Source organism: Acanthochromis polyacanthus, chromosome 19, assembly GCF_021347895.1.
Source record: "Acanthochromis polyacanthus isolate Apoly-LR-REF ecotype Palm Island chromosome 19, KAUST_Apoly_ChrSc, whole genome shotgun sequence".
NCBI lineage: Eukaryota > Metazoa > Chordata > Actinopteri > Pomacentridae > Acanthochromis > Acanthochromis polyacanthus.
The window spans coordinates 31,366,788-31,380,607 of NC_067131.1; the positions used below are offsets into that span (position 1 = coordinate 31,366,788).

Consider the following 13,820-nt stretch of genomic DNA (forward strand, 5'->3'; position numbering starts at 1 on the left):
ACATGTTGTGTGTCCGACCTGTTGTGTGTCTGACCTGTTGTGTGTCTGACCTGTTGTGTGTCTGACCTGTTGTGTGTCTGACATGTTGTGTGTCCGAACTGTTGTGTGTCTGACCTGTTGTGTGTCTGACATGTTGTGTGTCTGACCTGTTGTGTGTCTGACCTGTTGTGTGTCTGACCTGTTGTGTGTCTGACCTGTCGTGTGTCCGACCTGTTGTGTGTCTGACCTGTTGTGTGTCTGACATGTTGTGTGTCTGACCTGTTGTGTGTCTGACCTGTTGTGTGTCTGACCTGTCGTGTGTCCGACCTGTTGTGTGTCTGACCTGTTGTGTGTCTGACCTGTTGTCTGTTTGACCTGTTGTGTGTCCGACCTGTTGTGTGTCTGACCTGTTGTGTGTCTGACCTGTTGTGTGTCTGTGTGCAGTGGAGTGGAGCTGTCTGAAGGACTTCTCGCTGTTAGCTGGAGAGTTGGTGTTGGACAACCTGCAGAGCCTGAAGTGTACCATCAGCAGCCTCACCACGGTAACCATCATCATCATCATCATCATCATCATCATCATCATCATCATCATCATCATCATCATCATCATCACACCAGCAGCTACACACAGTCTGCTGCAGAATGAACAATGACAATCAGACGCCTCCTGATTGAGTTTGATTTCATCTGCAAGAATATTTAAATGTTGTCTGACCAGAAACCAAAAACAAAACGTTTTAGACACAAAACCATCACAAAGAGATGAAAAACAAGCACAAAGAGACACCAGCCCTCTACAAAGACACAAAGCTCCATCTGAATGTTTTCAGACTGGAACACAAGAACAGATATTTTAGAAAACAGGAAAAATGCTGTGATGTAAAAGCTGAAACGTTCCAGTCTTCACTCGTAAGTCAGCAGCATGTGAAGTTCCTCCGATGTTTCCACGGCGATCAAACTGTGCCTTCATATTTCTGTTTGTGTCAAACAGTCCTGCAGAGTTCTTACATAATCTACCTTTGCATCCACCAGGTGGTTAGACAAGATCAAGGACAGATCCACAAAAGATTTAAGTCATGAAAAGCTCACAAATCTCTGCAATCAAGGGACACAAATGTGGGAAATGTGAACAATAACAGCCGAGAAAACAGAGCTTTATGTAATCGTGCACATTTATCACCTTAAAAATGGTGTCAAATAACTTGGCACAAGAAATCACACACTAAAGACACACAAAACCTACGAAACTGGGGACGAGCGCGAGGTGGAGTCCAAATAAGAGGATTAATTACTAATAGAGATCGACAAAAAGATAAAACAACTTCAGAGACACAAAACAACCACAAAGAGACACAAAACAACCAGAAAGACACAAAACAACTAGAAAGACACACAAAACAACCAGAAAGACACAAAACAACCAGAAAGACACACAAAACAACCAGAAAGACACAAAACAACCAGAAAGACACACAAAACAACCAGAAAGACACAAAACAACCACAAAGACACACAAAACAACCAGAAAGACACAACACCACCACAAAGACACATAAAACAACCAGAAAGACACAAAACCACCACAGAGACACAAAACAACCACAAAGGGTTGAAAACAACCACAAAAAGACACAAAACAACCACAGAAAGACACAAAACAACCACAAAGAGACACAAAATGACCACAAAGGGTTGAAAACCACCACAAAAAGACACAAAACAACCACAAAGAGACACAAAACAACCACAAAGAGACACAAAACCACCACAAAAAGACACAAAACAACCACAAAACGACACAAAACAACCACAAAGAGGCACAAAACAACCACAAAGAGACACGAAACCACCTCAAAAAGGCATTAAATTAGCTTGATTTAACACGTTCTCCTTCCAAAGGCTATTCAGCAACACAGAAGTCTTTGTCATGGTGCTCCTTTACCGGCTAAACTCCCACAATCCTCTCTGTTTCCTGTGAATATGTGTCCTAAACCAGGATTTGAATTCTGACCTTTTATCTGAGGATCTGCAGAAATGAACACCTTCATCTCTTAACAGCTTTTGTTTTTATAGCAGCCATAAACACAATAAGAAGAATCTTCACCAGATTTACAGATAAACTCTTCATTTCTTCCCTGATGTTCACTCTGAGCTTCACCGTCTGACACTTCAACACTCAGCATCTGCTGTTTGTATTTACAGCCGACAGTCAGACTGAACCTGCCGTCTGAACGCTGAGAGAGCTGTGTGGGCGAATAGAGAGCTCAGAAATGTTCCTCCACAGTCCAGATGTTAGCTAGAACCAGCTCTGATCTGCATATTCATCATGTCAGAGGCTCCAGGAAGCATTCACACTCCACAGTAGAGACGCAAAGAACAAACAAACCTGCACCTACTGCTGGTCAGCATCAGTCTGAAGACCTCAAAGAAGCTCAACACAACCGCAAAGACACAAATAAGTACCACAAGATACACACAAATGGAGGGAGAGAGGGACAATACCACAAAACACACAAAACTAACAAAAATATATTCAAAACAACGACAAAGAGATGTAAACCTGTTGTAAAGAGACACAAAACTAATACAGACACAAAACGACCAAAAAGAGACACAAAATAACAACAAAGATGCACAAAACAACCACAAAGAGACACAAAACAACAAATACACACAAAACAACAACAAAGAGACACAAAACAACAACAAATAGACACAAAACAACAACAAAGATGCACAAAACAACAACAAATAGACACAAAACAACAACAAAGATGCACAAAACAACAACAAATAGACACAAAACAACAACAAATAGACACAAAATAACAACAAAGATGCACAAAACAACAACAAAGAGACACAAAACAACAACAAATAGACACAAAACAACAACAAAGATGCACAAAACAACAACAAATAGACACAAAACAACAACAAAGATGCACAAAACAACAACAAATAGACACAAAACAACAACAAAGAGACATAAAATAACAGCAAAGATGCACAAAACAACAACAAATAGACACAAAACAACAACAAATAGACACAAAACAACAACAAAGAGACACAAAACAACAACAAAGAGACACAAAACAACAACAAAGAGACACAAAACAACAACAAATAGACACAAAACAACAACAAATAGACACAAAATAACAACAAAGAGACACAAAACAACAACAAATAGACACAAAACAACAACAAATGGACACAAAACAACAACAAAGAGACACAAAACAACAACAAAGAGACACAAAACAACAACAAAGAGACATAAACCAATGCAAGGAGACACAAAACGACCACAAACAGATGGAAATCAACAGGAATCCTAATAAACATGCAGATCCATCGTTCAAACAGAAACATCGATGTGACAGAATCAGGGAACTAAAGGCAAAACCATCAAACAAGTCAAAGAGAAAATTATTTAATTTCCCAGTTTTACGTTAAAAGATGTTTTTTTTTGTCTCCAGTCTTTATATACGTTTGTTTGTTTGAAGGTCGCTGTGAATATTGGCTGAATAAAATAAATAATAACGTCTGTTTAAACTTTGAAAAGTTCTTTCAGACTGAAGATTTGTAAACGTTCCATCGGTTCTAGCGTTTGCATGAGCCCGAATGGGTTTAATTTTATTTCTGAAAAACTCTTTAATAACAATAAGCAGGAAAAAGGGTTTGTCAGAAGTATGTGGACGCCTGCTGCAGTCCTCTGAGCTCCAGCTGTCCACATACTTTTGGTCAGGAGCTCCTTTTGCACCATGCTGAATTTCTCTGCAGACTTTCCTCCTTAAATGTCTTTAAAAGTGTTTTTTTTAATCTTCCAGGGTCGACTCTATTACGTTCGAGTGTCGGCGTACAACATGAAGGGTTGGGGTCCTCCCGCCTCCTCGCTGCCTCCATCTGCTGCTCCGTCCAGTGAGTCACAGCTTTTATTTCACCTCACAGTTCAAACCTTCCAGAACTTCTTCAGGTCTGAACCAATAAAACTGAACTTCAACCTGTTTGTGCAGCTCCACATCTGTTTCCACCTGATTCTATGAATATAAATAACTTCACAGAGCAGAAGGTTATCCAGGGTTTGTCTGCAGCGTGATGAAGTCTGACGTTTGTTTTTAGTTGTTTCCAGGTTTGGATACGCTTTGAGAAATATTGTTTCACAGATTATTGCCCCGATTCTGTTTTCTAAAATAGTAATTAGCATTTCTACACAGCAGCAGAAATAAAACAGCATTTATCATCATTTCCATGGACGCAGTGAATAAACCAACAGAGTTACTGATAAAAGACGACGTCTGCTTTTCAGCTTCATTAAAAAGACACAAAACGACCACAAAGAGACACAAAACGACCACAAAGAGACACAAAAGAACTACAAAGAGACACAAAATGACTAGAAAGAGACACAAAAGAACCACAAAGAGACACAAAACGACCACAGAGACACAAAATGACTAGAAAGAGACACAAAATGACCAGAAAGAGACACAAAACAACCACAAAGAGACACGAAACAACCACAGAGACACAAAACGACCAGAAAGAGACATAAAATGACTAGAAAGAGACACAAAACAACCACAGAGACACAAAACGACCAGAAAGAGACATAAAATGACTAGAAAGAGACACAAAACAACCACAGAGACACAAAACAACCACAAAGAGACACAAAACAACCACAGAGACACAAACCACCACAGAGACACAAAACGACTAGAAAGAGACGCAAAACAACCACAAAGAGACACAAAACGACTAGAAAGAGACACAAAACAACCTAAAAGAGACACAAAACAACCACAAAGAGACACAAACAACTACAAAGAGACACAAACAACTACAAAGAGACACAAAACAACCACAAATAGACACAAAACGACCAAAAAGATACAAAAAACGACCACAAAGACACTAATAACAAAAAATTTAAATTTGTCCAAAATTAACCAAAATACATCTGAAATGATTTTTAAAATCATCCAAAATCATGAAAGATTAGTCCAAAATGAAAAATAAACATCTTAAAAAAGGAAAAAAGCTTAAAATTGGACCCAAATGACAAAGAAATTATCAAATTTTTAAATATGTCCATAATGACTAAAATATTCAAAATTATGTAAAATTTGATGAAATTATCTCATTTTTACACCAAAATGACAGAAAAATGGACAAAATAGACTTTCAGGACTGTAAACCTGTATGTTTCCAAAAAAAATAAATGTGCAAAGTAACAAATTATTCCTTCTGATGTAAAATTTGCCCGAAATTAATCATCAAAAATCATAAACATAATAAATAAACGTCCAAAATAAGGGAAAAAAGAATAAAATTGGCCCTAAATGACAAAAAAAATCTAAAATTTTAAAATATGTCCACAATGACAAAAAAGTCCAAATTAATGAGTAAATTGTCAACAATGACTAAAAATTTGTCCGACATGCCAAAACAGAGCCTGAAGACTCAGAGAATCTTCGTCCAAATCCATGACCAACGTTTCTGAGGTTGTTCAGAAGCTCCTTGTTGGCTCCAGGTGTGGACGAGATCCACAATGAGATGCTGAAGGTTCTGGACATTGTTGGACTGTCTTGGCTGACACGTCTCTACAATGTGGTGTGGACATCAGGTACGGTGTCTGTGGAGTGGTAGACCAGGGTGGTGGACCAGAGAGTGTGCTCCAACTACCGGGGTATCACACTTATCAGCCTCCCCAGGAAAGTTTACTGTAGGGTTCTACTCTGACCGATTGTAGAACCTCAGATTCAGGAGGAACAATGTGGATTCCATCCTGGTCATGGAACGGTGGATCAGATCTTTACCCATGCAGAGCTGCTGAGGGGGTCATGGGAGTTCTACCTGCCAGTCTACATGAGTTATCTGGACCTGGAGAAGGTCTACTGTGTCCCCTGAGGGTCTCTGTGGGGTACTGAAGGAGTATGAGGTACCAGGTTCTCTGATATGAACCTTTCAGTCCCTGAACAACCAAAGTGAGAGCTGTGTCCACATACTCGGTACAAAGTCAGACTGGTTTCTGATGGGTGTTGGACTCCTCCAGGGCTGTCCCTGGTCTCTGATCCTGTTTGTGGTCTTCATGGATCTGAAGGATCAGCCGGGGTGAGGAGAGTGTTTGGTTTGGGGACCTCAGGATCTCTGCTTTTTGCAGATGATGTGGTTCTGTTGGTTCCTTAGACCTTCAGCAGCACTGGAGCGGTTTGCAGTGGAGCAGTGGAGATGTGGATCCTCCAAGTCTGAGGTCATGGTTCTCTGATGGATACCAGTGGATTGTTCCCTCTGGGTTGGGGGGAGTTGTTTCCTTAAACGAAGGAGTTCAAGTATCTCAGGATCTTGTTCACAAGTGATGGAAAATGGAGCTAGAGATGGACAGGAGGATTGGTGCAGCGTCAGCAGTAATGAAGGCGTTGTACTGAACCGTTGTGGTGAAGAAGGAGCTGAACCTCAAGGAGAAGATCTCAGTTTACCGTCCATCTACGTTCCAACCCTCACCTATGGTCATGAGCTCTGGGTAGTGACCCAAAGAATGAGATCATGGATCCAAGCGTTCCTCTGTAGGGTGTCTGGGCTTAGCCTTAGAGATAGGAGGAGAAGATCAGACATCTGGAGGGAGCTCAGAGTAGAGCTGCTGATCCTTCACCTCTGAAGGAACCAGTGGAGCTGGTTTGGACATCTGATTCAGATCCTCCAGGGAGACTTCCTTTGGAGGTTTTCTGAACACGTCCTCCTGGGAGGAGACCCCGGGGTAGACCCAGAACCCTCTGGAGGGATTATATAACTCATCTGGCCTGAGAACGCCTCAGGATCCTCCAGGAAGAGCTGGAAAGAGTTGCTGAGAGGAGAAACATCAGGAATGACTTTGGATAAGAGGAAGAAAACGGATGATGGATGATGGATGGATGGATGGATGGATGGATGAATGGATGGATGATGGATGGCTGAATGGATGGATGGATGGATGATGAATGGATGGATGATGGATGATGGATGGATGGATGGATGGATGGATGATGGATGGCTGAATGGATGGATGGATGGATGATGAATGGATGGATGGATGGATGATGAATGGATGGATGATGGATGGATGGATGGATGGATGGATGATGGATGGCTGAATGGATGGATGGATGGATGATGAATGGATGGATGATGGATGATGGATGGATGGATGGATGGATGATGGATGGCTGAATGGCTGGATGGATGGATGGATGGATGGATGGATGATGAATGGATGGATGATGGATGGATGGATGGATGGATAGATTAAAACAAATTATCCAGATCCATATCAAATGACAGAAAAATTTAAGGATTATAAATCTGTATGTTTCCAAATGTATTTTTTCAATGTGCAAAATGATAAATGATTTATTCTGCTGTAAAATTTGTCCAGATTTAACTGAAATACTGCACATCCAAAAGGTTTTAAAATCATCCAAAATCACAAAAGATTTGAAATGTCCAAATTAACCTCAAATTAATCGAAAATGATTCAAAATCTGCCCTAAACGACAAAGAAATTATCCAAAATGATGTGAAATTGATCCAAAACGACGACCTTTTTAAATAGTAAAACAGACTTTGAGGACTATAAATCTGTTCGACTCAAAATGACTCAAAAATTGTCCAGAGTTTCTGATCAGCATCAGAGATCAATAAACTCCCAACATATGAGCAGCGTTTAGTTCCTGAAGGTTCTTGTGAAGGTTCTTGTGAAGGTTCTTGTCAATCATCGGGCGTTCTGTTCTCACCGTCGTCACGACTCCTTTTATTGTCAACACTCAGAGCTGCAGCCTTGAGAGGAGAGTTTGGTTCAGAGAGGAGTGGAAGAGTGTCTTCATCAACGTGTGTCAGTGTGGGTTAGTGTGTGTTTATCAGTGTGTGGGTGTGTTTTAGAGGCAGTGAAATCGTGAAAACAGCTCAGAGATGCTCCACATCCTGCAGGTTCCGACAGTAAACGTTTTAAATCTGAGATTTTTCTGTTAGAATCTAGTTTGTGGACATTGAAACTGAATCTGAACCTTTCAGATGTTCATAATAATAACAGTAATGATGAAAGCTGTGGCATGGAATATGGAAGCTGTTGTAGATTTAAGTCGTTTCCATGCCACTTTGGACCTTTTTAACCATTGCAGGTATATTTTGAGTAATATCGGACACGCTTTAACTTATTCTGGACAAACTCTACATCATTTTAGATAAATGTTAAAGTCATTTCAGACCAAATTTAAATACTTTAGTATCAGTTTTAGGATATTATACATAAATTGTAATACATTTTGGACAAATTCTACATAATTTTGGATCAATTTCAGCGGATTTTGTGCCTTTTTTAGTTATTTTGTCAGTCTGTTATAATAATATTGGACGTGTTTTATGTAATTATGGACAAACTTTAAGTAATGTTTTGACCAATTTTAAATAATTTTAGACCCATTTTAAGTCATTTTTGGATACATTTTAGGTCATTTTGGACAAATTCTACATAATTTTGGAGCAACTTTAGACATTTTTTAGCTTCACGTGCCACTCTAAATGAATTTCGAGTCCTAAAATATCAAACAACTGCATCAAATAATCATTATGAGTGATTTAAAGCATAAAAAACTCCTAATCAGAGGTCAGTGGATCTAATTGTCTGATATTACAGATTCTAAATAAGTGAAATGATCCTAAATAACAGAGAAACCTTCATTTTTTTGTCTTTATTAATTCCTCAGATGTTGTTGTTCAAACACTCAGATTTAATGTGAGAAAAAACATCAACAGGTGATTTTTAGAAATAAATGTCTAACAGTATTTGAAACATGAAGGTAAAATTTGACAGATACTATTTTAACAGTTTCTGTTTTCTGATGATAAAGTTTCAAACGATCAGAAGAGCTCTGATGGTTTGAGATGAAATAATCACCCACTAAAGCTGGTTTCTCTGAGTCGCCTTTCGTAAGTTCTGAAGAGCCGAACGTTGATTTTCCTGCTGCCTGTGGTTCTTTCAGACTGGAGGGAGGCCGACGGCAAGGAGCCCCGGAGACGAGGCCACATCGAGGCCATGGAGCGTCTGCTGCAGCAGGTCCGAGCCACCCACACCCACTACTGCTGTGGAGGTCAGTGTTTAGCAGAGATGACCAGAGATTAAACCAGCTAGCATGAACCAAACTGTTAAACCACTACTGCTGTGGAGGTCAGTGTTTAGCAGAGATTACCAGAGATTAAACCAGCTAGCATGAACCAAACCGTTAAACCCTCACTCCATATTTCACCAGTACAGTGAGCCATGTTTACATTACAAATTATTTTCATCTTGTAGTGAGATATTTTCAGCTGATAACATATTTTACATGAAAGCAAGATGTTTTCATGTTACAGTAACATATTCCCGTGTAAAGCGAGATATGTTGTAAAGACAAATGTCCCATTATAAGCAGATATTTTCACATTCAGAGACATTTTCAGAGATATTTCCATTTCCTAGCAAGATATTTTTTACATTTTCATGGCATAGTTCCATGTCAGAATGAGATGTGGCACATTTGACAAGATATTTCCATTTCTTAGCAAGATATTTTCACATTTTAATGGCATATGTCCTAGTTAGAACAAGGCAGGGGCATGTTGAACAAGATATTTCCATGGTATAACAAGATATTGTTTGCATAATATTGCAATATTTCCTTGTTAGAACGAGATAATTGCATGTTGAACAAGATATTTCCATGTTATAACAAGATATTTTCACATTTTAATGGCATATTTCCATGTTAGAAAAAAATATTTGCACATTTAACAAGATATTTCCTCAATCTAACAATATATTTTCACAATGTAGCGAGATGTTTTCATGTGATAGTGATATGTCTGGTAACCGAGATATGTCTACATCATAGAGACATATATTTCAGTTATGACATATTTTAATGCTATGTGTTGGTTTGTGAAAATTTTTATTTTTCTATTATTACAAAACATTTTATCTCATAATTAGATATTTGCATTTTATAGAGATATTTTCACAATATACTGCAGCACTTCATAACACGCATTATAGATGTGTTATTTACGTGTTGGTGAAAACGAGATACTTGCATGTTGAACAAGATATTTCCATGCTGTAGAAAGATATTTCCTCAGTCTAACTATATATTTTCGCATGATGACGAGATATGTCTGGTGACTGAGTTATGTCAACATCAGAGACATATTTTAATGCTGTTTGTGAGAGATTTTTATTTTTACATTATTGCAAAACATTTCAGTGTCATGATGTGATATTTTCATTTTGAGATATTTTCACAGTATAGTGAGATTTTGTTGACATTATAACGAGATATTAACGTACTATAATGAGATATTTCGCTGTCAAAGGAGATATCTTCTAGTTACCACTAGATATTTTAATGTTGTAATAAGATATTCTCAAGTTTGAACAAGATATTTCCACACTATACTGAGATACTTCCATGTTATAAAAACATATTTTCACTTTATGATTTGTTTAATATTAAAGCAAAATATTTCCATTTTACAGCCAGATGTGTCAATGCTCCAACTGGATGTTTACAAACCAAAACGAGATATTTCCACAGTATAACATATTTCAACAATAAACCAAGATATTCTTGCATATTTTCATGTTATAGTGACATACTTTCCCATAATAACAAGGTATTTTCATGTTTTAATGAAATATTTTACCTCATGACAGGATATTTCTAGTTGGAATCATGACGTATTTCCAAGATATTTCCACTTCATAACAACATATCTTTCACTTAAACAACATATTTCTGCATTATAATGAGAAATTTACATGCAACCATGACATATTTTCATGTTGTCACAAAATATTTTTTACTTTTACTGAGATTTTATCATGTTTTAATCAGATATTTTATGTGATCACAAGACATTCCTACAAGTATTGACTTGTATTTATATTTTCATTTGTATTTGCAACTTCTGAGAGATTCTCACATTTTAATTGTATATTTCCACCATAAAATGAGATATTTCTCTTTAAAATGAGATATTTCTAGAGTATAACAAAATGCTTCAAAGTTAGTATAATGTTATAATCAGATATTTTCACATTAAAACAGGATATTTTTACAGTTTAATGAGATATTTTTACATTTGAACAGGATATTTTTTATAATATAATGAGATATTTCACATTAGAACAACATATTTCTAGAGTATAACAAAATGATTTAATGTCATACAAGATATTTTCAGGTAATGAGTTAATAGAATGTTAGAATCAGATATTTTCACTCTGTAATCTCATAACATGATTTTATCCTGTTATTGAGTATTTTTTCTATACTGAAATATTCCTGTGTTCTATGATATTTTCAGTCTATTATGTTCTCTAAATTTTGACAATTTAATGAGATATTCTTACATTATTATGAAATATTGTCATATTATGACAATCCCGTTATCGTGTTGAAACGTTTCATATTTTAACATGACAGTTTCCTCATATAATGTCACAGTCATCCATTTCTTCAAAGTGTGGCATCAACTTGCATAAATCATTTTCTGCTCCGTGTTTCTTAGTCGACCTGATTCTGTTTTTTAATCCAGCGGCTGATGTCGTTAAGCTAATTAAACCTGAGCTGTGATTAAACCACACAAACGAAGGTCAGAACTCACAGGAGGCTGAACCGAACCTCATTAATCAGCTCCAGCTAAACTCTTCTCTGTGTTTGTGGAGCAGGACGCTGAGCTTTCATCGTGTTATCCACTTTCAGCTCTGTTTAGCAGCAGAAACAGTGGCGGCGTGTTTCCACTGGCCGCTGCAGGTTGTGTAACGTTTGGAGGCGGCGGGAAGCTAAAAGGTCTTTTTCTGCTCGGTCTGATGACACAGCTGCAGAAGAAATGTGGTCATTAGTTCACACAAACACCGAGCTGTTGTAAATACAGGACGCTTTGCTGAGAGCGACTCTGAAAAGACCAATTTCAGAGACGACAGAGTGAGAATCGGACAAAAGCCTTCCAGATCCAGCAGGCTGTAATTACAGCTTTCAACAAGCAAACACCGATTTCAGACAGAGATACAAAGAAAAGCTCCTCAGATGGAGGCCGAGGATCAGACAGAACAAACTGAAAACACCAGAACAAAATCAGTGAGTCACAAGTGCTCCGCGTTAGATATTTCCATTTATCTCAAGAGATTTTCTTCTTCTGACAACATATTTGTACTATTGTAACGGTATTTTCACTCTGTAGTGAGATGTTTCTGTTATCATGACATGTTTTCACATTATGACAAAATATATTTCAAATTTAACAAGATTTTTCCATGTGAGAATTAGATATTTCCATTTTCTTGCAAGATATTTCCATGTTATAGTGCGATATTTCCACTTCACGTCAGCATATTTTCACATTTTAACAAGATAAGTCTTTGATAAACTGAGATGTTTCCATGTTCCAACAAGCTATACCAACGTCAGAATGAGATGTTTCCACAATATAACGGCATATTTTCCAGTTAAATGAGATATTTCCATGTTATAACAAGATATCTCCACTTCATAGCAACATATTTTTTAGTTAAAACAAGATATTGCTACCCTATAATGAGAGGTTTCTGTTATCATGAGTTATTTTTATGTTCTAATGAGATATTTCCACTTTACCAACAAAGTATTTTTCAATTTTAACAAGATTTTAACATGTTGAAATAAGATATTTCCATTTTGTAGTGAGATAATTTGTTTTTCCACGATGTTTTCATGTATTATCAGATATTCTGACATTTTAAGGAGATATTTCCATGTTATATCGAGACATTTCCACTTCAGCAGGTTAGGTTTGTGCTCATCATTTTTCATCTCCCTTCTGACATTTTGTCGTTTGTGTTGTTTGGTGTATTGTTTTTGCTTTGTGTCGAGATTTTGTTTTTATAAAATTATTTATTTAGTTGATTTTTTTTGTGCTGAATTTGAGTCGTCACAATTTCACCTGTTTTATGGTAGTTCTGGTCCTCTTTGTGGTAAATTTGGCTGTTTATGTGGTGATTTTCCATGTTTTTACAGACATACTTGAGCATTTCAGGGTTGTTTTAGCTCTTTTTGGGGTAATTTTGTGAGTTTTTGTGCCAAATTTGAGTTTTTGTCGCAATTTCATCTGTTTAGTGGTTATTTTGATACTTTTTATGGGGATTTTGGGTGTTTTTCCTGGCGTATTTGAATCTTTCAGGGTAGTTTTGTGTCTTTTTGTAGCTGTTTTTGTGGTTATTTGGAAGCTTTTTTTTTAGATATTTTAGTTTCAGTTTTTACCAAAACTCAGATGTTTCTCCTCCTAAATTTCATGGTTCTATCTGCTGGACTGATGAAGTTCTGAGGCTCAGAAATGATGGAAAAAGTCCATTGAAAAGTGATAAATCTGGAGCCTCCTCTATGGAGTTCAATGACCTGGAATGTTCTTAAGTGAGATTAAACTTAAAGACTGGAAGCAGGAAAGGAGAACGTCCCCTGGAGAAAGTTCTAGAGTAGACCTACCGACAGCTGGAGAAAGTTCTAGAGTAGACCTTGAACTTTCGTAAAGAGGTAGGTATACTTTTGAACATCTCCTCTATGACGTTCTATACTACAGTACACCTGTCTTTACTTCATAGAGGAGATGTTCAAAAGTATACCTACCTCTTTACGAAAGTTCAAGGTCTACTCTAGAACTTTTCCAGGGGACGTTCTCCTCTATGGACTTCAAGGATCTGGAACTCTGGAGATATTCCCAGTATGAAGGGTTTGATCATTAATAAAGTTCCTGGAGATGAAGAACCAGATGATTTTTCAGGATGAACTTTG

At 37.4% G+C, this 13,820-nt stretch overlaps 1 protein-coding gene across 1 annotated transcript in view; it reads left to right on the plus strand.

The window, feature by feature from the left end:
* ankfn1 (ankyrin repeat and fibronectin type III domain containing 1) overlaps positions 1-13,820 on the plus strand; it is a 123,178-nt gene that overhangs the window by 87,977 nt on the left and 21,381 nt on the right. Inside the window, exons 12-14 of the mRNA XM_051939134.1 lie at positions 424-521; positions 3,816-3,906; positions 9,003-9,110. Coding sequence (XP_051795094.1) covers positions 424-521; positions 3,816-3,906; positions 9,003-9,110 — 297 coding nt within the window. The remainder of the gene's footprint in view (positions 1-423; positions 522-3,815; positions 3,907-9,002; positions 9,111-13,820) is intronic.